Source organism: Bemisia tabaci, chromosome 5 (assembly GCF_918797505.1).
Source record: "Bemisia tabaci chromosome 5, PGI_BMITA_v3".
Classification (NCBI taxonomy): Eukaryota; Metazoa; Arthropoda; class Insecta; order Hemiptera; family Aleyrodidae; genus Bemisia; species Bemisia tabaci.
In genome coordinates, this window is record NC_092797.1 from 54,939,176 (window position 1) to 54,963,119 (window position 23,944).

The 23,944-nt window shown below is 36.2% G+C and overlaps 2 protein-coding genes across 2 annotated transcripts; one reads left to right on the plus strand and one right to left on the minus strand.

The window, feature by feature from the left end:
- The first annotated feature begins 66 nt into the window (after positions 1 to 66).
- On the plus strand, positions 67 to 18,541 carry LOC109039869 (protein SHQ1 homolog). Its single transcript, XM_019055568.2, has 10 exons — positions 67 to 299; positions 1,592 to 1,749; positions 2,623 to 2,819; positions 8,267 to 8,424; positions 9,031 to 9,214; positions 9,820 to 10,028; positions 11,329 to 11,452; positions 13,265 to 13,425; positions 14,779 to 14,915; positions 16,483 to 18,541. The coding sequence occupies exons 2-10, from the start codon at positions 1,607 to 1,609 to the stop codon at positions 16,616 to 16,618; spliced, it is 1,449 nt and encodes a 482-aa protein (XP_018911113.2). The 5' UTR covers positions 67 to 299; positions 1,592 to 1,606; the 3' UTR covers positions 16,619 to 18,541.
- On the minus strand, positions 3,428 to 6,416 carry LOC109039868 (glucose dehydrogenase [FAD, quinone]). Its single transcript, XM_019055567.2, has 2 exons — positions 6,197 to 6,416; positions 3,428 to 5,638 (listed from the first exon to the last, which is right to left on the minus strand). Exons 1-2 carry the CDS (start codon positions 6,271 to 6,273, stop codon positions 3,721 to 3,723), a joined length of 1,995 nt encoding a protein of 664 aa, XP_018911112.2. The 5' UTR covers positions 6,274 to 6,416; the 3' UTR covers positions 3,428 to 3,720.
- Positions 18,542 to 23,944: the final 5,403 nt, after the last annotated feature.

Here is a 23,944-nt window from a genome sequence, read left to right on the forward strand (position 1 = left end):
TTAGGAAACCTGTGGACTGTGTGTGTGTTTTTGTTTTTTTTGTTTTGATCAGTTCAGTTACAAAAGTGAACTTGTCACGGTCCTCGCAATGTCGTAATTTCGTAAACGTAACGTTCAAATCGTCCAATCCAGTTTCCATAACGAATAAGTATCTATCAACTACCACTCAGTTTGGTACTTTTTCCTAATTGCGTGCGAGCTGAAAGAGTTTATTGTCTTCCGGGACGCTTCATCAGTTTCATCACTGCAGGAACTCTAGTCACGCGACTCCGTTACTCTCTGTGTCACGCTGACTTTAGGTAAAGTGACACTCCAAATTTACTATCCTCTTTTATAACGCTTTTAAGGCAGGAGGACGGACTGGATTCTACCTAATGTTTTTTTTAAATATATTTTGGTTCTTCAATCAGATGCTCGAGTTCTGACCATGCTTAGATTTGAGGTTAGGATTTGCAGGATCTTCAAATTTTTTAAACTTTTCGCAACGAAATTTAATTTTTTCAGACCTCCAAACAATACATATTTTTGCAAAGGCTTAGATGTTCATCAGAAAATGAACTTGTCATCACCTCTGAAAGACCTACAATGTTGTCATTACGATTATCACTAAGTAACTTCAGTGACAGTTTTCTCAAATATCTTGCAGAAATAGCAGCATTCTTTCATAGAGAATACAGCGACAAGAAGGTATATGAAAAATAGAGCATCTCGGGCATCTTTGAGTTTTTTAATGACCCAGGATGGTATGGACGAGTTTTATCATCGAGTTACTCAGATACTTACCTATGGTGTGGTTTATGGGAAAGTCATTCCATACCTATGAGGTGTTTGAAATAATATCGTGAGTTGATTTAAGCTGAAAAATCGGACATTATGGTCCGTTTATCTTACTTCGAATTCCAGATTTTGCTGGACAGGTTGTACCAACCTTCGTCACAAGGTAAACAATCCTCAAGATGCAAACATGTCCTTTTTTTTCTCTATGACATCCACTGGTACAATTTACAGTGAGGCACTGGAAACAGGAATGTTTGAACAATCAATGGTGAAACTGACAGACGATGTACCTCGGTTTGCAATGTTGTAGACTTCCTATCATAAGTACTTATTTTTTAAATGGCAAACTACTCAACGTCACTTTTTGAAAACTATCATGCACTTTCCACTCTTTGCCAATGAAACTCTGTGAAAAATTCATGAAATGATATTGATTTGTTCTCCTTCCCAAAATTAAAATGAAAACAAAGATTTTCAAACACTGCAAACGTTACTTAATCGTAGACTGGTAGTTTCGCCGTTGTCATGTATCTTCATGGATGACAGCTGAAAAGATGAGGTTATGCTTTCACACTGTAGGTTGATTTTTATTCTATTTTTATTTCTTTTGGTTCCACAAGTGAATGAAGTGTGTGAAGTGTATCAGACCATACTGTGAATCATCTTCAGTTCTTTCCTTCAAGCCCATTGCTTGCTTTCTTGTTCGGGTTGTGAATGTTTCTAGATTTATCATTTAGAATCAGCACAGTGCGGTCATAATTTCAGTAATTTTCTCCCTACTGCATCAGGCTAATTTATCTGCTGATCCTTTCAGGATTAGAAGTAAATCATGCGAACGCCCTCTTTTAAACTAGACCAAACGGATGACACACTGCAAATCACAATCAAAGCCCCCTTTGCAAATGTAGCTCAAACGGAGATAGATGTCAATGAAACTGAATTTATTTTTTCATCCTGGCCATATTTCTTGAGGTAAGTGTGGACATCATACTAATCTTGAACCTCATAGGTATGCTTAAATCTGTCAAAGGTGAAGAGTAACTTTGTCCAAAATTTAATGAAAGTCAGTTTAATTGAGGCATTGGATGCAGAATGAGTGCCTCTGAGTTTCAGAACCTCTGCTGCCAATTTATATTTTAGAGAGGAAACTCAAAAAATAAATTTTCTGAAATTTTTTGTCCAGAGCATTGACAAATCATAAAGAATTTCCGTTAAAGTTTTGATGAATTACATACATTTGTTTCGATCATAATGGATGAAACATCAGCAAAGATTCAGAGACACTGCAATAGAGATGTGCCCCTTCTGCACCTGGCGCTTCAATCAGATAAAAAAAATTGTCTAGTTGAAAATTTTGTTGGAAGGTTAAGGAAGTCAGGGGCTTCGGAAATTTTGGTGTGAGGGAAAAACATGAAAAGTCAAGAAATTGAAAAACGAATAAAATAGTGGAAATCATATTATCATTACTGTTAAGGAACAACTCTGGAAAGTTCCCAGTGCTAAACTCTTGGCTTTCTTTAAATTCCATAACCTTTCCGTTCACTTTGCTCTCAAGTTCAAGAAGAAAGCAAAGAGAGAATGCTGTTATACTCGAACTAATAATAAGTCTCAGAAGAGAAGAAGTTGGATGAAGTCCTTATTTCCTTGCATTTTTTTATGATTGTAGGTGTTGCTGAAATTTTTCAAGCAACTAATTTTTCACCACTAAAGAAATGTTTTTTTTTAAAAAAAAAAAAAAAAATTTCAGGCTATTTATTATTGCATGGTAGGTGTTTTCATGTTGTTTGATCCATTATTTCTCCTATTTTATACATGACAGAAATGATTGTGTTATTCAATATGCAGGTTGCATTTACCTGGCCCAATCGAAGAGACGGACTCCTCAAAAGGAAAGTATGACTTTGACACTGGGTCATTTTACTTTGAGCTATCGAAAAAAAACAGAAATGAATTCTTCCCACACTTGGATCTCATCGGCAGTTTCCTAGCTCCAAAGACAAACAAGCCCTTAGTTAAACCAAAAATTGAAGTGCTTTCAAGTGGTGAGTATCTATTTCATCCTCTTCTCGCAGTTGCTCAATAATAACAAGCATAATTTAATCGTTTAGTACAAAAGGACTCAAGCGGCAGACTTAATAATACGAAAAAAAAAGAAGTAGAAACTGCATAAACTAACCTATATTAAAGTTCAGATTAATTAATAATGTGATGAATTAATTCATCGCTTTAATATTTTAGAGCTCTAAGATTTATAAGGGGTCAATTAAAACTGTTATCGCCATTCTTCTCGAATTTTCATTTTTGGCACTTGAGCCCTTTTGTAACTGACCAATTCAATTGATGACAAGTCGATAACGAAATCACCAAATTTTGTGTCTTGGTTTGAGAAGTTGCAATTCTCCTGTGACATAATTTTCTAAGAGAGGTCTCATAGTCATTTTGTCCAAACTTTCATTTAATTTTTGTTTCTTCTCCCAACAATCTTCTCTGAAAATGTTTTGGAATTAAGTTGAACAGTGTCCCCTTTAAAAAATAAACTATGAATGAAAATTTACAAACACCCCAATCGGTGGTTCAGTAGTTTCACCACTAATTTGTGATAGTTCACTAGGAATGGAATCTCAGTGCTGAGAAAAAAAAATCCATGATAGCAATCTTTGTCAAGTCTTGTTAATCTTTGCAGATATTTTTTTTATTTTTCAACAGTATAAAAAGCGCTTTAAACAGTATATCATCTCATTTAAAACACGTCAGTTAGAATAAATATGCTGGAAGTATTATATTTTTACATCAGAAACATCAAATATCACCAGTTCATACTCAATCATATGTTTTTCTTCAAGTTTATTTCTCTATGCATAGCATGATTGTCATTTAAGGTGATCAGTTTTATCTAACCAAGGTAGGTCACTCGAAGGAACCGCTAAAGCCTTTAAAATCCTCTCAGTTCTTATTTTTCCTTCGTTTCTCTGAATTGTTATCCCGCCATCTGTGAAGAATCATGTCTGCTGCCTTTTCACCAATCATCATCACAGCTGCGTTTGTGTTCCCGCTGACGATTGTTGGCATTATGGATGCATCAACTACACGCAGTCTATCAATGCCATGAACTTTCAAACTGTGGTCAACAACAGCAGTTGGATCGCTTTTTGGTCCCATCTTGCAAGTGCCGACAGTGTGATACAGAGAGGAAGCCATGTGGTGCAACATACATTTCCAGTACTTGTCTGATTGAAATTCCTCTGCTTCGCAACCCTTCATATTTATCCGTTTTATTTCAGCTCCAATTCTGGTGAGCGACTCAGTTTTGACAAACTTCTGCACAAATTTGATAGCATCTATGAGTTTTGCCACGTCATCTGTGTCGTTCAAGAATCCAGATATTATTATTGGTTTATCGGTGACGTTGGCACTCTGGAGCAAAATCTGTCCACGGCTCTTTGGTCGCAGCAAAGCAGGAATCACCAATGTTACATCACTTTTTGAATTAATCTCCAGTACTGACTTTTCTGTGTCCTCTAAAAACCCGTAGCCTTTCAAAAACGTGCCAAGAGCCTTACTGTCATTTTTAGCAAAAGTGAAGTGATGGATTTGGATGTCTGGATAGTCCTTTGTTTCAGTAGTACTAATAAATCCTGTGAAGGAATTGAAGCCTAAGTTTGTTAAAGGCCCCGAAGACTTTCTCAAAAATTGATAGAATGAGTCGTAAGCATCCAAACGGTCTGTTTTGTTGATGAGCTGATCATTGTACGCCACCACAATCGGCAATGCAACATGGTCTTGTAAATTTTTACCCACGGGTAAGTCTTGAATAACATCCACTCCCATCTCCTCCAAGTGCGACTTGGGCCCAATACCAGAAACCATCATCAACTGAGGTGAACCAATTGAGCCTGCTGAAAGGATAACCTCTTTCTTTGCATGCACTCGAACAGTTCTATCATACACAGACAGTTCTACCCCATATGCTTTTTTACTCTTCTGTCGGAGCAGTATTTTTGTTACCGTACGTTCTGTGCTGACTTTAAGATTATCCCTATCTCTAGCCGGTTTGAGGAAAGCTTTGGCTGCACTGCAACGTCTCCCTCGTGACACTGTTGCGCTGAGAAACGAATACCCGGTTTGTGTCTCCCCGTTTACACATGTTAGTAATCCGTATCCCAACTCTGCTGCAGCTGAAATATAATGGTCAGCTAGGTAGTGAGGAGTCGAGTTGAAACTATCCACCGACAAATAACCTCCAGTCCCATGGTACTTCATCAGACCATCATCGGCTTTTATGTAAACATTCTCTACATTCTCTGACTTTTTGAAGTATTTCAGCGTTTCCCTGTGATTCCATCCTGAATTGCCTTGAGATTCCCATGCATCGTAGTCCTTCCGATTTCCCCGCACATAGAACATTCCGTTGATGGAACTTGTCCCACCGAGTAATTTGCCTTTGGGTAGACTGCATTGCTGATTTTTCAGTCCAAGACATGTTTGGTTATCTTTAGCCGTTACATACTGCCAATCTGCAGTAGTGCCTTGTAAAGCACTGTACATTGCCGGCACCTCTGAAAGAAGTGGAGGGTCATCCCCTGCTTCTATCAAGAGCACACGCCAGTTTTCATTTGCCGAAAGCCGATTGGCAACCACCGAACCGGCAGATCCTGCCCCAACAATGATGAAATCAAATTCTTCACCATTTGTCAAGTTGCGGTTGTAATCCTCAAAATAATGTCTTGCAGTTTCGATCCATTCTTCTTGGTGTATTTGAAGTTCCATTTTGAAACCCTCGACCATTGAGCCGGTCACTTCATCGGCTTGTATAGTTCGGAGTTTATTGCGGTCTAGTGAATAGTGGTATGCTCGCACAAACCTGAATGATCACACAAATTCATTTTATTTTATTTATCAAGACTTTTTGACAGAGATATTATCATATCGGTGGAAAGCAGTTTTAGGGGATATATAGTTTCTATAGGGAGCCCTTCTATAGACTTTAAACATTGCAGCAAAAGTGAGATGTAGTGAGTGATTTGAGAAAACTTCCAAAATGCAAGACCTTTCCATTTAAACTTCGTGACCTTTGATGGAATTTTTAAAATACATTAAAATGTCCGACTGTCCACAAAATATTTGAGGAAAAGAGAGATTATTGGTTGAAATTTTAAGAAATTTTTGGGCTGAATTTATCTATTGTTTTTACAAGTTGAAATTTGAAGATCAAATCTCAGGTCAACAAATTCTAATGCTGTTATCAGCATTAAATCATAAAGCAAGCTAAAACTTTGCAGAAACACATCTTTTGAAGATGGGAATAATAAACGACCTAAATAAACGTATAAGCACCAGTAGCCTATTGTAAAAGTGCTGTCAAACCACTGAATGTCATTTTTATTACATAATTATAGATTTTAATCTCCAAATTACTCACCAATAATTGTTGGTAACTAATACTACTGCTATAATCGAGAAAAATGTGGGATACAGCTCTGTATTCTGGACCCTCATTTTTGTAGAGGAAACGGCTCAACCAAAGCAACTAGTCTATCTTGTATGTGAACTTAGAAGGATACTATCAAGCATTTGTCTGTTTTTGTTGACAGTACTTTGACCTTTTCTCTTGTCTTATCGCACCCAGCGCAGGCCCATTATGTAAGCATATTGATGTTTGTAATGTGAGGAGGTGGATAGCCAGCCTTATCTTGCAATTTAAAAAATTAAGGTGTTATTAGACATCTCTTTACAGGGGATTAAGTTTTGCATCACTCATACTGGACCACCGATTATGGTTTAGAACTTGAAGAACTATGATAATGATATAGTAGAAATCCAATGCTGCCCTGCTACGGAAAAACGCCGTATGAACCTCCAGGCGTTGCCAAATTTCCTTTGATAAAACACGAATTCCCTAGTAAACTTATGAATACTTTCCTATCAATTTTTCAGATAATTTTGTTCGCAATTTTACCTGAAGCTCCTGAAAATTTCAGGGAAATATATTCATAACCTACGTCAAAAATAAAAATTTATGGAAGGAAATTTGGCAACTCTCGAATGTTCTTCCTTAGGACAGCAGTATGCATATAGGTCCCTGTGATTTAATTCATACTCACATTTACAGTTTCTAAAAGCACAAATACGTCTAATTGGACAATTGGACTAATTGTCTAATTTAAATCTAAAAGAACGATATCCATTGTAACAGGAAATCCATGAGAACACATGTATCATACTGCTCATGTCACATTGGATATAGTTCAGTTTCATTTAAATACGTCCAATTGGTCATCAGATTTCAATTTTTTGTAAATATTATACAACTTAATTTAGCCATGATTGAAAATCTGATTGCATAAAGATATTAATTATGCTGTTAAGATAATTAATAGAGAATTTACTCGAGAAAATTTCACTGTTTCAAATGGAAGTGTGTAATGAGCTAAGGTCATAGTATTTTATATATACAATTTTTTTTTTTTTTAAGATGGAATATTAGAGGAAAACAGATTTGGAATTAGATTGGAAAATTCACTACCTTGAGGCATTGTATTATTGTATGGCAGCAATCCCCTTATTTATCATTTATATTTGAGCAAATGTATTAATTTAATTTTATTCATCCCTTAAAAAATGCAGGATTTTCTCGTAATCAATGGACCATTAGATAGGGTACAAAATTAAATACCACAATATACCTCTCGTCTTTACCCTCCTACAATTTCATCAAATTTCAGATGTCCACAAATTGCGACAAATTTTCCATTTCCAGGAAATTTAGTCCCATAATTTTTGCTTTTAATTGAAGTGCTTAACAACTTTCGGGTTTTACGTCAACTTGCTAAAAACTACCTTCGAATGTGTATGGAAAGCGTTTTTTTGTGACTGCCTAAGGAAAAAATGGGTCGCAATACTCGGAGGTAGTTTTTCTGTGGAGGAATTTTTCTCAAGCTAAGTTACTCTTGCCGCTTTGCAAGGATAATGTCAAGAGTCTTCGAGGTTCTGAAAATGTCCTCAGATTTCTTTGGTTTTTCTCTAGGTTTTTAAAAACATTTTTTTCTTCTTCGCAAGCATCTTTTTGTGCTGCAGTTCAAAGGGTTATTAGAAGTTATTTTCCAAAAAATCAGTTTTTCTAGAAAACTGGAGGATGGTCAAATAATTTAAGGTTATTTTCAGACTTAGCGGTTAAAAAACTACTATTCACCCCACCCCAACCAAAAAAAACTTCTGATCTTGTTTCTTGCGAAGCAGTAAGATTGCTTTCCGTAGCCGTTTCTCAGGAAAAATTGGCCATTCCAAAAAACTGGTGAGTGGTAGGTGCAAAAGGAAGTTTGATCGTGTGATTAGTCGTCTGTTTCATCCTTTGATTGTGGTGCTCTACAAGTATCAGGTGAAATAATATTGTTGGAATTTACCTATCGCTTTGCACCTGTATTGTATCAAATGTGTGCTGCTTTTGATTTACTTGAAATAGCTGGCTAAGATTACATGGTTTTGTCTACAGTGAGCAATGGCTGTGATAATGATGAGTCAGAAAACTCGGACGAAGAGGAGGATTGGCTCATGGAACAAACGCTTCCAGAGGAAAGTGAGGCATTGTTGCCTACAATCGGTGAATATGGATTTGCAAATCAAACCAAAGGTGTACTTCACAAATTCCCCGTAAGTAGCATCCCTGGTTTCTCTTATTTTAGACTTCGGTTTCTAGGACCTGAAAATCCAGAAATCGCAAAGTTCTCAAGATATCTCTAGGAAAATCAAGGAACCTGGGTCACCAGTCAGAAATTTCTCCCTCTTCTACCGTGAAAACTCTTTGTTTTTCAATTTGTCAGTTACTGTTGACTTGGTGCCAGAAAATAAAATAAAAAATTATTGATTGTACATTTTAGAGCAGATTGACATGCAATACGACTTGATTTTTCAACAAGACCAGAACAAGACTTTTTAACATTTACGATTAAATATGTTGCGTAGCAGAGAGACTCCTGCCATTGCTCTCACAGGTTTAGGTACTGTTGAAGCTAGGTATTGAGGAGGATGTGAAGAAAAAGGTCCTAAGCTGCAGTTTTTTTGTTTTGAGAATAAGGCAGGATTGGAGTGATGAAGAGGAATACTGGTATCGCCCGTTATTTTATACTGTTATCATAATATGCCAGTGCTTCAGTTCTGAAGGGTATTGTCCTTTCAAATGCATCGCTCTAACTCTGATATACAGACAGATTAAGCAGTGTTATTTTTGTCTTACCATTTTTCGCTTTCCATTTTTAGAGTGAAGAACTTGCAGAAATATTGGATCTCTTGAACCCAGACGAAGTATCTGCTGGTGAAAAAAAAGAAAAGCAGCTGTTGAAAGAGCAAGACGATTTTAGCGAAGACCACTACCTTGCTGATTTTATGGATCCTCCCGAAGTCCTTGAAACATTTCTAAGCGCAATTCCTGATTGGACCCACAGTACGTATTTCGCATCCAAGTCACGTCTATTCTCAGCAGACTGGACTGAACGCAAATTTAATTTGACACTGGCAGATAGAACACTTGGAGTTGAACAGATGCAATCATTCTCATCTGATTTTGATGTGACTGATTTGACAAATAAGTTCAATCAAAAGTCTGCTTTTTTGTTTGGAGCTTTTCAAATCTGCCTAAGATTAGACTAAATCTGCTCTTAATTCACTTCAACTTCTGATAGCTCATTGACTGTTTTTCATTGGTTTGTATGTTATACATAGTCCTCGTCTGACCATCATTTAAAGCTGTGTTTGATAGAAAGTAGAGAGATGTATGTAGTCACGGAATGCTGATTATAGTTACAGAGATAATGATTTCTTGCAAATGCCCTCACAAAATCTACAAATAAACATGCTTGCCAAGTACTGGGCTGTTGTGGAAACACTTCACTCTTTAAGACGTAGTTACTTTTATGTATAGCATAAACACCACCAAATAGCATAACACCAAATGGAATGCTTGTTTTGTGATCATTGAAGGAACCATTTAATTATTTTTTACTTGAAGTGTTATTTATTTAACGGTAGTTATGTGTGTTTTCATTCCAGACGAACTAAGTAAAGAACATTTGGAATTATTGAAAGATCTGGGGAACAAAGAATATCTTTTGTCGAAGCAGGAAGAAAAATCAGTGTTTTTCTCGTTAGTTGACATCCTTTTTGGTTTTGCGTACGATCATCGCACCACGAACGGCACTCCTAGCACGGAATCAGCATGGACTATCAATAAGCTATCAGCAACACTTTCATGGTTAAGAGTAAGATTCTTCTCAATTTTTTTAGATCACGATTGAAGTCTACTATATTTTGCATAAAGTGTCTCAGTGCCATGGAAAAACAAATATTGAAGCCAAAATAGAAGCTTCTACTCTATTGAAATCATTTGTTTGGAAGGTTTGCAACAGTTCACAAGATTATTTGCTTATCCAGGTTAGGTTTCCTTGTGTCTTTCTTTGGGCACACCTGATTGCCGTCCTCATAAGAAAATTGCTCGCGAACACAGGAAATTTGTAAACGCACGCTACAAAAACTGTTGCTTACATTTAGCAACTATCAAAACCATTGAATAACTAATCAACTTCATAATAATAATTACCTTCATAATAATACTGGGAGTATGCCTTTATTCACACAGGTTTTATAAAGACAAACTATGCAGAATGCATTCCACAGAGGAGTGGATTTTAGACTTTTTTGATGTGCCCATCATGATTTTTGTGCAAATTTACATTTGAAAAGTTGAATCACTTTGCCATATCTTTTGTGAGCACCAGACCCATTCTGTTGAGATCTCACAATCAAATTTTTTGACTCAAATAGACATTAATCACTCTATTAAAAATTTCCTCCATGGACTTATGTCTCTTTTTCCACCAACAATGGAGCACTAGATAAGGTATGAGTTAAAGTAGTAAACCGAAAGTAACAGAAACAAAACAAACAGGAAAACGCGGTAACAAACTGTAAGCTAAATAATAAAGTAAAGAAAGCTGAAACTAAAAAATCAAACTCACAGAAAGTAATTAAAGTCGCCTGTGCGTTTCAGGGCTTCCCGGCCACTTCTTCAAGGCTAGATTCTGACTCAGTCGGAATTTAGCCTTGAAGAAGGGGCCGAGGAACCACGAAACGCGTCGGCAATTTTAATTATTCTCTGTGAGTTTGAGTTTTTTAGTTTTAGTTTCGGCTTTCTTTACTTTATGAGTTGAAACTCTTTTTAACATGTTTCCTCTTCAAAATTTTACAATGAAAACGAATCACACAAGGGGAAGTTTGGAAATCAATTCCTAAACAAGATATAGGTGTTTACAATTCACATAAGTTAAGTAGCCAAAATACGAATGACATCATTTTTATGATCTATCTTCCATTTGATCTGTGTTAAAAATACTTGTTCTTATCTCGTTCAGGAGTTGGTTTCCGAAATTCCCGTTGTGTGAGTAGTTTTCTATTTAAGATTTTGAAGAAGAAACACATGACATTTTCTTCTAGTTTAGGCCTTGCCTAGTCGCCCATCACATATTTTTACTCATTTTATTTGGTGTTTTGCCTTTTTTTCAGAGTTTTACAAGTTTAAAGGAAGTTACCGTTTCCTGTGTGAGACGCAGTGTCTGTTACCCACTGTATAGGAATTGGGATCTCAGTCTCGTCGTGTTGAAAGACGTCATCAACATCCTAACATCAGGTGCATTTTTAAACCTGTTCTTAGTTCAGTCCCTTGATGTATTTCTTCAGTGTCTTTTATGTAATCTGCTCCAAATAGCTCTGAATTTAATTTAATTTTTAACCAACCAAAGGAAAAGGGATGGTAGTAGAGTGTACGCTCACCATTTCAAAATTTTAGTGGCTGAGGAGTTTTTCAATTTAAAGAGTCATTGAGTTAATGAAATTTCAAATCACAGTTAGCAGTTTTGAAGAATCATTGAGATACTAGAGAGAACTTACTGTTGAAAACTCAAAGGAGGGGTATCGATGAGGGCCTTTTTTGGCCCCCTCCTAGAATCTGGAAATTTATGCGGGTTTTCCAAGTTGACTCAATGTAGTTTACGGAAAGGATCATGATTTAGCCCATAGGCCACTGGATACGTGTTAAACGGTTGCCTAAACATACGCCTGCAGGCGTATTTTAGCGAAAATTCAAGGTTTTCTATCACTCCGAGCCTTTTTTGACACCGAACGCATCGTCTAACTAAAACAAGCTTTTGATATGTTATCAAGGAGGCTTTAGGACACATTTTAACCCTGGTTTGGTTTTAGTTAGATGATGCGCTCATAGTAAAAAAAAAACTTTTTCAAAAATCGACATTTAAAGGACATCCGCAAAAATTATAGAGAATTACGTCGTTAGGTTTTTTTTTGGCTACAATTAAAGTAAATCTCCTTGCAAGGGCTTAACAAGGCTTGATAACTGCCCTCGATAATGTACGTAGCGTGCATACAGTTGGAGAGACATGTTTGCTTTGATTTTTGCGGATGTCCCTTAAACGACGATTTTTGAAAAAGTTTTTTTTAACTATGATCGCATCATCTAACTAAAACCAAACCAGGGTTAAAATGTGTCCTAAAGCCTCCTTGATAACATATCAAAAGCTCGTTTTAGTTAGACGATGCGTTCGGTGTCAAAAAAGCCTCAGAGTGATAGAAAACCACGGATTTACGCTAAAATACGCCTGCAGACCTATGTTTAGGCAACCGTTTAACACGTATCCAGTGGCCTATGGGCTAAATCATGATTATTTCCGTAAACTACAATGAGTTAACTCGGAAAACCCGCATAAATTTCCGGATTTAAGTTGATGTTATGCTATTAGTGAAAATATGCCTCCACTACTCCGAAATCCGTTTTCTTCATAGCTGTTTGTATGGAAAATTCAATTTTTTTTGGACACAATTGAAGGAAATCTCCTTGTAAGAGTCTAAGAAGGCTCAATAACTACCCTCGATAATATACTTAGCGTGCATACAGTTCGAGAGACGTGTTTCCCTAGGATTTTTGCGGATGTCTCTTAAACGTCGATTTTTGAAAAAGTTTTTTTTAACTATGATCGCATCATCCAACTAAAACCAAACCAGGGTTAAAATGTGTCCTAAAGCCTCCTTGATAACATATCAAAAGCTTGTTTTAGTTAGACGATGCGCTCGGTGTCAAAAAAGCCTCGGAGTGATAGAAAACCACGGATTTACGCTAAAATACGCCTGCAGACGTATGTTTAGGCAACCGTTTAACACGTATTCAGTGGCCTATGGGCTAAATCATGATCATTTCCGTAAACTACATTGAGTCAACTTGGAAAACCCGCATAAATTTCCAGATTCTAGGAGGGGGCCAAAAAAGGCCCTCATCGATACCCCTCCTTTGATCATTTGATCCAACTTCACAAAACTTGCTTTCTTGAAAAATTCACCTCCATGCCATTAGGTTCCTTGTCCCAAGAATAGTCTTATTACTTATTTTTTTCTGTGAACTTATTTTCTCATTAGCGCCTTTTGATTGCAGGACAAACACAAATAGTGAAGTGTCTACTTACGGTTTACTCATTGTTTCTAGAAAGTGAACCTCGGTATCTCTTAAACCAATTATACATCAAAGATTACATAATTTGGGTACAAAAAGTTCCTGATGCTAAACTTGCCTCATTCCGGTCATCGCTTGAATTGGTAAGTCTCAATAAGCTGAAATCTAACACACCAATGAATTAAAAAAATGTTCAATGATGAGTCAAGAGTCCACCAAGGAACAAGACAGTCTCCAAAAAGTGCAACTGGAAACAAAAAAAAAAGCAAGTTGAGTTCTTGGAAAAATCCAACAGATAATGCATCAAAACTGGTGTAATTTTATGTTTTTGTCTATCTCAGTACAATCTCCCTCAGATTAATCTGTTAAGCATACTCGGATGGAACTTTTAAATCATGCAAGCGAATGCACATCCTTTAATGCTGTGACAAGACATTCATATCATTGGCAAAGCTCTTGGCCCATTGCTTGCATGACGTGAATGCTCCTTCTAAGTTGTAAACGTTTGTGAAGATATATTTTGATCAAACATTCTTTGTATTTTCATTATTATTTTAAAAATAATCGAACTCAAACTCTCTAATCCTCTAAATTTTTTATCTATTAGAGAACAATTGGACTTAATCTTGCAATTTAGAAGTAAAATTTCTGACTCTGTTTTGACACAACGTATGTGCTTTAGTTTCCCTATGCACATAAGTGCTTTTACAGATGAGCCGGAAATTGTAGTTCCGAATTGCAAAATGCAGTCCAATTTAAGTTAAATTCGGCAGAAAATTTGATGTTTGAGTTTCTGAGGAGAAATTCATGGATAAAGTTGAAAAACGTGTATTGCAGGTCACGATGTTGTTAGGCTCTGATCTCGTTTTACTTTTTTGAAGGAAGACTAACCAACAGTTTTGATATAAATTTTCCGGGAATTTTTTTCATCCTCTCTAAAAAAGTCACACAAAATTTTAAAGAAACATTTTGCTTTGTTTTTTCCTAAGAAAATAAAACATAATCGAAGATTCTGAAATGTGGCAATTGAGTGATAGGTTTTTCTATTTTAGCAATCGAAATGCTCTATAGCATCCCGAAGAAGAAGTTTCATTTCCATTATAGTAAAAAGGGAGGGCGGAAGGAGAGGCTACAGTGTAAGATTTCAATCTAACAATTCTAAGTTTTGACCATGAAAGATAGAAACTTAAAGACCTGCTCACGGAAAATCCGATCTTTGAAATTCAAACTTCAAACCATCTTCATGGCAGTTTAGTTTGACTTTTGACAGGGTCAGAGTTAAGTGGGCACGATTGCATCTCAATTTCGCTAAGTTTTATTTGAAGTTATCAGGTGCAATTTTTTTTGGAGAAAATTTGTGAATTTTTTTGTGAAAGAGGCCTAAAGTTTTTATCTTTTATCCTCTCTCCTCCTTGGATTGTCACAAAAATTCAAGTTTTATTTTCTCTCCTGTGAAACTCAGTGTTGGTGAAGTTGTAATTACCTTTGAATTTCAGCTTGAACTAGAGAAAAGCGATATTGGGCTCGAGTTGAAGGAATTAGAATACGCAGCCCATCTAACGCAACAAGCTGATGAAGAGGCCGTAGTGAACAATATGGTGAATTTACATTTAGACCATGGAGAAACTTCCAGGTAGGCCCTAGTTATACTGCTTGGAGCAACTGCTATCATGTTGTTGGTAATTTTGCAACTTTGGAATGAAGTTATGTTCCTTCGTCTAGGACACGTCAAATTGTAATCAAGTGAATTTTGTTCACCTCTTAAACATGGCTGCTTGTATTTCTCAAATTCCTTCTTGCATCCTGCACAGTATTGCTTCTAGCTCAGTGATTTTGCCGTGACTTGCCGTTTTGCTGGTTTGGGTGTTGCTCTTTTAATTTGGTGCTGTAACTTTTCTTGCTGTAAGATTCCTTTGATTATACGTTGTACTCCAAAATTTTGAAATCGAGTTATTGACAATGCTTGGAGAACATATGGACAGACACATCTGCCAGATCTAGTGCAGCCTGAAAAGGTTATTGGATATCCTGAATTTCCCACTCGGAGGTTGAAGTCCACAAAAGCATCCTATCTGTGAGAAAGCTTAAAGCATTATTTATAAGCCCTTAAACTTCTGAATTTCGGGTCCGATCTTAGACAATTGTAATATCATTTTCTCAATGGAATTGAGTTTTCTTTTCTCATTTCAAACTGGGGTTAGTGGTGTGATTTTTGAGATTTTTGAGATCCAGTGATTAGCTTGTGACCCAGCCCCCAGATTCTTGGCCCTGCTTGTCTATCTCACATTCTAGCTTCACACTGCAGTTTTTTGCATGCTAAGGTAAGTCTGGTGTTTCTCCAAATTTTTTAAGCGTTGCACTCATTATTATTATTTTGCTGTTTCCTATCGCTTTGTTACTTTTTTGTTAATTCCTTTTTTCTTGAGAGCTTAAGCTCACCAAGCCATAGATTAACATGTTTTTATCTAAATGGTGGTAAGTTTGAGATTGAGAATTCGGTTTGTATGGAACCTAATTTTCAAACCCCTTTCACCCCTGCGGAGAAGACCCGAGTGAATATGGAAAATATTTTTGGGCAGGATAATTTTTCTCAGGAAAAATGCAGAGCTAGAAGTTACATCTTCGCTTTTTATTTTCATTCTCTTCACAGTTATTTTCACTAAGTGAAACATTCCGCAGTAGCAAAAACCTCTGTTACGTAAAAAAATTCGCTTCCCAGTAAGTACACTTGGTTTTTCTTTAACAGAAGCTTTTAAACTTTTTAGTAACAAATACGGGAAGGTTTGATGCCTTTCAAACCTTCGATGAAGCAAAAAAAAAAAAAAGAAGAAGTTAAAGAAATAGGGGTCTGTAATTTTATGTTTTTTATACTTCGATTGAAGCAGTTATCTTGAGAGTCTTGCAAAAAGTAAATCCTTGTTCTTGCAATATTAAGACAGGAAACAAAGTTTGCTAAGCAGCCACTTTGTAAATATTACATTAAGAAGTCCAGACGATAACTGCAAAAAACTACTTTACTTATCTCCGAAAGGTGTCACTTGATTTATTTCCATGTGTGGAACAATGAATTATAAAGTCTTAAGATATTTTTTGAAAGACTCTTGTAGACATTCTGATCGGTATCTAGCAACAACATCTTAAAAAGTCCATCGAATTTTATTCTAAATAACTCTAAACCTCTGTTTCCTCTTTTTTTTCAGCTCAGCATATGATTCTTCCAGTGACAGTGAAAGCACTTCCAGCTCCTCGAATGATTTTTCCAGTGATAGTGAAAGCACTGAAAGTGATAGTTCTGTTGACTCTGACGATTACACTTCCAGCGAGGAAGTAGATTAATTCTGCCAGGAAATATGCTGTATTTTTAGGCTATTTACAAATTAAGACCTCGGCTATCAAGGGTTTATGAACTCCAATGACTTAACTGCATTTAAGTGAAATCAAAGAAAAAATGAAATAATCGCATTTCACCTCTTTAGAGAGGAAACAAAGTAAGAGCATTAAGTAGTTGCATCATTCCTGTGAAGTATTCAGAGATGCATCGGCATCAATCAAGCTGTTTCAATCAGGTTTCTCAGGAATTTTGTAATACTTCCTCCCATTTGAAAGTAAATTGTACTTGAATCAAATAGGCCATTGAAGAAAAAATCACTCCCTTCATTGTGTCTCTAATTTCATTAAAATGCTATTGAAGAAGAAATTACTCCCTTCATCACGCCTCTAATTTTAGTAAAATATTTTTTATTTCAATTTTCTTATATCAGAGTCATTTTGTTTGGTTACCATTAGCAAGAATACTTGTTCTCTTCTTGTACATGACTTTAATTACTTTCTTTAGTGTAGGTACGGGGTGTCAACTGTCATTAAAAACTGGAGAAACCAGAAAATATCAGAAAATCTGATGTCACCTGGAAAAATCAGGAAAATAGGTCATGGGTCAGGAAATTCTGAATGCATTAAGCATTTTTCAACTTTGTACAAAAAAAGACAAATTTTAATCTATCCTTAAATAAGTTGTCTTGTAAAATTAAACGACTGTCAGTTTATTAAGGCAAAAAATTCGGAAATATTTTATTTAAAATATCAAGAAAATCCAAAATGGAATTTTAATATACCTTGAGGTATTTCTTCTTTTTTTCTTTGTCGTCTCTGTTATTTTTTTTAGTTTTAATTTAGGCTTTCAAATTAATTATTGCTGAATTTACTTTTTAGAATGGAAGAAAAAATAATATCACTCCAATTTTTATCGTTCAGTAGTTACGTTTTTCTTCAATTACGACTGTTTGTTGTTGGTATTTTCAAGAAAAGCAAATGCTGGTGCTCAGGAGGTTGTTAGGAACATTGTTTCAAATAATAACGACATTTGGACTGAATTTTGCAATGAGGAACTACAATTTCTGGCTCATGGACAAAAACACCTATCTGCTTAGGGGAAAAAATGGCACTTTTGTTGTTTCTACAATGAGCCAGAAATCACTGTTCTTAATCGCAAAATCTGGTCTGTTTACCTGGCATCGAACTCCTTACTTTTCTGCGTGGTGCTTTTAGTGGTGACGTACGTATCGATGGTGGAACTCCCAAACCTTGTATCCCAGTTTTTGACATTGCAGACTTCCTGTTTTACTTTATTTTTTAAATGGAAAACTACTCAGCGTCAATTCTTGAAAACTGCATGCTCTTTCCTCTCTTTGCCAATGAACCTCTGTGAAAAATTCATGAAATGATATTGATTTGTTCTCCTTCCAAAAATTAAAACGAAAGCAAAGACTTTCAAACACTGCAAAGGTTATACGTAGACTGTTAGTTTCACCGCTGTTATGTATCTTCATGGATGACAGTGCAAGACAACTGAAAAGACGAAGTTATTCTCTCACACTGTAGGTTGATTTTTATTCTACTTTTATTTCTTTTGGTTTCACAAATTCATGAAGTGTTTGCGCACAATCAGACCTTACTGTGAATCATCCTGAGTTCTTTCCTTCAAGGCCATTGCAAAGTTTAGATTGATTTTTTAAATACTTTATGTGTCCGTTTTCTCAGAGATTTTTCTGAATGTAATTTCTATCGCATTGTCAATAACTGTAAATTGAGTGGCTCCTTATTTTCAGCCCTACCAAAGTTGTTGTAATGATACTAGTTTTTCCAATAATTTTCAACTCAGGGAAAATGAGAAAGTCCTCACTTTGGTTCCTTAGGAAAAGTGAGGTCAACAATGATGCTTACCATGAAAAATAGGATGATTTATATTCTGTGCAATCATGCGGGAAAAAAAAAAAAAAAAAAAAGACATTGGGAAAAAAATTGTTTTGGAAATTTGTTTGTCATCCATTTAGTCACTCAAATTTATCATTCTCTTTTCAGATAAAGTTAATTGTTGAAGCAAGTGTGGCAGAGTAGACTAATTGAATGCATACCTCTTCTTTTTATGTTTTTATAGATTTTTTTTATTTGAATAAATATTTCATTTTTGTATATTTTCTTATCGTTTACTCATTTCTTGCAACACAACTCATGCTTGGGGTTTTCATTAAACTTGGAACACCCAAGGCAGTGGCCCTCCATAATTCTAATTTTGACGTTTTTTTCTTTTTAATGCAAGAAAATATTTAAACTTTGTTGTTGCACTTTGCTGAAACTTTATCGGCATTATGAACGCACTTTTAAATGAGGGTAAATAACACTCTTTGAAATCGATCATACAACTTACTTGTTAGTTTTGTGCAACCCAGGTAAGTGCAAAGTAAATAGTATTAAAGAGTGTGATCAAGGCAAAAAATTAAATGTACTCAAGCAACTATAGTTAAAGCGATATAAAAATAAATGGCTTCTTAACACTCAATTAGAAAGCAATGTGACGACACTGACAACACCACCTGCCCAGCTCAACTCAGACAAGAATGCAATGATACAATATGTAAACAAATCAGAAGTGAGATCAGCTGATCGAGGGGACGGGAGTCGTGCTAGCAACTGCATCGCGACTTTGTTGGTTATATCCCCCTACTTTCGTCCCGTTTTTGTCACCTGAAGATGGGCATCCTAGCCGAAATGGCCATCGTTGTTATAAGGAAAAAGAAAAACTAACCAGTAAGTTATATGCTCTATTTCATCTATTTCAACAAATGTTATTTACAGTCATTTAAGGTACCTAGTGCAAATATTTATAGTTCTAAAAATTCTATGTATTTAGTGCCCCAGAGTCAAAACTTAAATTATCTGAGAAGAATTCTGCAATATCTATACTCATCACCTCTGCAAATGAAGGTATTTTATTTTATTATATTTATCTATTTTTTCAATTTTTCGTACCAACAAAGAGTAAAGAAACGGCATGTAGTATAAGTTTTATCAAAGAAAGAAAAATAATTATTGACCCTCAAACTTCACTCATTTTGTGAATTAATTTGCAAAACTCAAATTCTCTATTTTATTCGATGATGATGCATTGAATTTAATGAGTGCGTACCAAATGAAACGGTGGGTGTAAGTTCTTAAATGATTTCGTCCTCAAATACCTTACTTCAAATATATCTTTCAGCAACACTACGCAGCAAAGAGGGTAATACAATCATGAAATGTTCATATATTAATTTACTCCTAACTTTCAGTGACCTTAAAATTAAGTCAGGGTGTTAAAAATTACTAAAACAAACTCAATGATCAATTGACCATCAAATCGTTTTCCAAAGTGCTGACAATCCTTATTAATTACACCTTCCACCAGGGGAAAACGCCGTACGAATATTCAAGCGTTGCCAAATTTCCTCCTGTAAAATAATTAATTTAAGGAAAGATATGATTTGTCCTTGAAATTTTCAGGAACTTTAGGTGAATTTGCGAACAAAATAATTAGAAAAATCGGAAGGGAAATATTGTAAAGTTCACCAGAAAATTCTTGTTTTATCGAAGGAAGTGCGGCAATGCCTGGAGACTCAGACAGCGTTTTTCCATGGCGCGCCAGCATAGTATCCACTATAAACGAGAGGAAAAAATATGGCAGCGTTGCAGAAGGAAGCTGGATCTATTCGGAAGTGCACTCGTGTGTTGTGATACGGAGTAGGAGTGCGGCGTGCCCCTGAGCTTTCCTGCTCCATCTCTCGGCTCCCGTCAGAGGGAACGGCGCGACATTTCCGTTTCCTTCCCCTAAACAAATTTCGCTCCTCTTCGCCTCCCTAGTCAACAGTGGCGTGGGCGTGAATTGCGATATATCCATTGATCTGTAATTTAAACCTATGGTAAAGAATCGATTATTAAGGTGTTCGCTCCGAACGCCCTGTTTATCGATCCTCTTCCATAAGTTTAAATGGCAGATCATTCGATGTATCGCAATTCACGCCACGCCACTGCTAGTCACCAAACGTGACCAATTTTCAACTCTCCCAATGTCGGAGGATTCGGTTCCGATTGTTGAACCCTTCACCCAAGCAAATCGGATTGCTCAATCATTGACTTGTGCATTTTTTATCGGAAACACTCTTCAAAATTTTGGACTGAAATTCCGTGACGGATCCCAAGTTGCCCCCAGAAACCGCCAAGTGATATGCATGCGGGATGGAATCTATGCTTCTTATCCTAAGCAGCACATTGCAACAAAAATATTGAAATTAAATTGCAATTTGATTTCAATAAAATTGTAATTTTTGTACCATTAAATTAAAATATTCTTACATAATTTAGTCGATTTTTACCGATTTGAAACAATCAACAAAGTGAGCTTCGTGTGTCAGAAAGATAGGCGACACGCAATGCAACGAAAAATTGCAACTTATTTCAATTTTATCGCAATAAGTTTCAATAAATGGGGTTCCTTCAGATAGGAGCTAGGCAACATACACAACACTGTGGAATTGCAATATTCTTACTATTCAATTGCTACTTATTGCAATCTGTGCTATTTGGGTATGGAGTAACTTAATGGAGCGGAATCTACTCTTTTTGCGGGGTTTTATACGCTTTTAAGGTGCTAACCTGCTTCGCATTCATATATAACACAGAGTTTTTTGGCGCTATATGTATATAGACTCCGGCACCGCATTTTGCTCCTCGATTTAGATTTTTAAGATTGCATTGCTGAACCAATTACTGAGGGCCACCACACTCGGTCCACACACATATCCATGACCAAAATGCAAACCAAAATTTTTGGACGTTTCTCTGGAAACTGTAAAGTAATGGACCGATGAGTTTTACCCGCTGGTTTATTAAAACCGAGGCGCCAATTTTTAGTCGAATTTCGAAATTTCTGATTCCTTCATTGTGCTTTACGTCAAGTTTTGATGAAACGCAGTCATCGCTTACTCTGTAAGTGGTATATTCTGCAATAACTGAGGTTTTCCCAAGTAGACAACAATTTACAGCTCGACGTGAAATTTTGTGAGAAATGCGGTGATACCACTGGTTTATTCTACAATATTTAGAGGCTCTTAAAGTTAGCTTTGTAATGCTGCCGTGATAGGAAGAACGCCGTTTCAGTCTTCGAACGTCGTCGTCGAACTTTTTCGTCCTTTTTTCCCGTCTTTTCGCTGAAAAAATGCTGTCCAGAATGATGGGCGATTTGGCAACTTTGCCCCCCATTTTCTCAAAAACCGTGCGTATACTCAAGCTAAAATTTTTTACCAGAGTTTTAGGGCATCATAAGGTATCGTTTGGGCCCGGTTTCAGAAAAATCCCCGCTGACCCAAATTGTGCCATTCTTAGCGTCGCTCTTTCCTTCGATAAAATTTGAATAATCTGGTATACTTGTGATTTTTTTTTTTTTTTTTTTTTAATTCCTCAGAGAATTCCTTTTATTTCACATGAAATTTAATCTGACATCCAAAAACTTCAAAGATAAACTATTCTGAAGTTTCCTTAAAAATGAATATTTTCCGGAGGAAATTAGGCAACGTTGGAACATTTGTACGACATGCCTGCACAGGATGTTAGAATAAAGGAGCACCACACGTCGTTGGTCGCGTCGCGTCGTTGCATCAATCCGAGGCGCCTGATCGTATCGCTTGATGCAACTATTCGTGTTCAGTGAATGTCCGCGTTGCCTATCTGAAAAATTGAAGGCACTCCGGCTTTCCGTGCCCCAGTTGGTAAAGCTACTCCGTTTTCACTCCCGCCGAGATTATTTTTCATCCTTTCGCCCTGTCCATCGTAATTTCGTCGCATTTGAAAATTCCGCGTGAAAACGAATATGCTTTTGAAATTATTTTATCGTTAGGAATTGATTTTTCTCTTTCAAATGAACCTTCCAAATTTCAGTTCAGTAGGTTCAACTTTTCATTTAACCTTTTTTATATCTTTGTTGGGTGGACATTTTTACTGTGTAACCCAAATGGGAAACATTTTCTATACAGTTAAGTAAGTGGAAAAGTTGGTCAAAAAATTGAACCTTGTGGATTGGGCTTTTAGGTGAGGAGTAAGGTCAAACAACTTTTTATAATTGGATTGCATTTAGCAAAAACGAACCAGCGCGATTACAGTGTTTTCAAAATCGTGCAACTTCTTCTTTTGTTTTAAAAATACTTAATCTATGTACAGTATTAAAATTCACACAATTATTTTCCTTTTGAAATTAAGAATTTTTTGGTGGGAAGCAGAAACGATTTGCTAGTCTGGGAGATTTTTTAGATAATTATGGAGAAGCAACATTTTTACGACACAGTAATCGCGCTGGTTCCTTTTTGCTAAATGCGATCCAATTGTATGTTAAATATTATTCAATTTTTCCTCACCCTAGCCTTCTAAAAATTGATCTTCAAGAAAAGTTTGCTCGAGTAGTTTATTTTGTTTATTTTTTATCATCAGTTTTATCTAAAATGTCAGAAAAATCATGAAATTTACCGTCTAAAAGTAATTTGGCTGCCTGGCCGTTTTGAAAATTTCACGTCCACGACGTGTCTCGTTGTATTGATGTGCGCACTACAAACTATTGGGAGTTATGTAGTTAGTCAAAACTATATGAATTGAAGTACCAAAAATAAATACCTTTCTCGGAACTTAAATATTTGATTGGATCTACTCAAGGCCAAAAACGCAAAACAGGAAATGAAGTCTATTGAAGGTACTTTTGCCAGAAAAAGCTTTTTGGCGAAGTCCGCGATAAAAAAGCAAAGGTTTGCAACAAAAAAGTGACAACTTATTTAATCTTGCCTTGTAGCACCTTTTTGAAATGAGGATACTACTTGTTCTTGTGAGAGGAAAATTAACGGCGCGTATTTCCTTTAATCAGGTAGCGAGAGATAGATCACCGGTAAACATCCCTGCTCAATACAGAGGTGAGTGTATAGCAAACTTTTTAGGAAACCCGTTATCATTGGACATATTGGCAAGGAAGAAGTTTTTGATATGCAAACAAAAAAACATGCGTCAGAAAAGTGACTACTGAATTTGCTCCAAATTTTAGTCGTAACAAACGTTTTTTCGCATCTAGCTGCGTTAACCATTAGATGCCTAAGCCGGGTCAAATTTACCCGAGGCTTTTACTTTAAACACGCGGGTTGTATGGGACCGGTATACACGAGCATTAGGTCAACAAATTCATCGTAAAAAAAAAATCAGACATTTAAAAAAAAATAGTAATAATAATAAAAAAATAAAAATAAAGTAAAGTCAAGGGTCAGGGAATTTTCTTGACAACGGCTCCTAAAAATCCCAAGCCGGATCAAAGCTGTGACC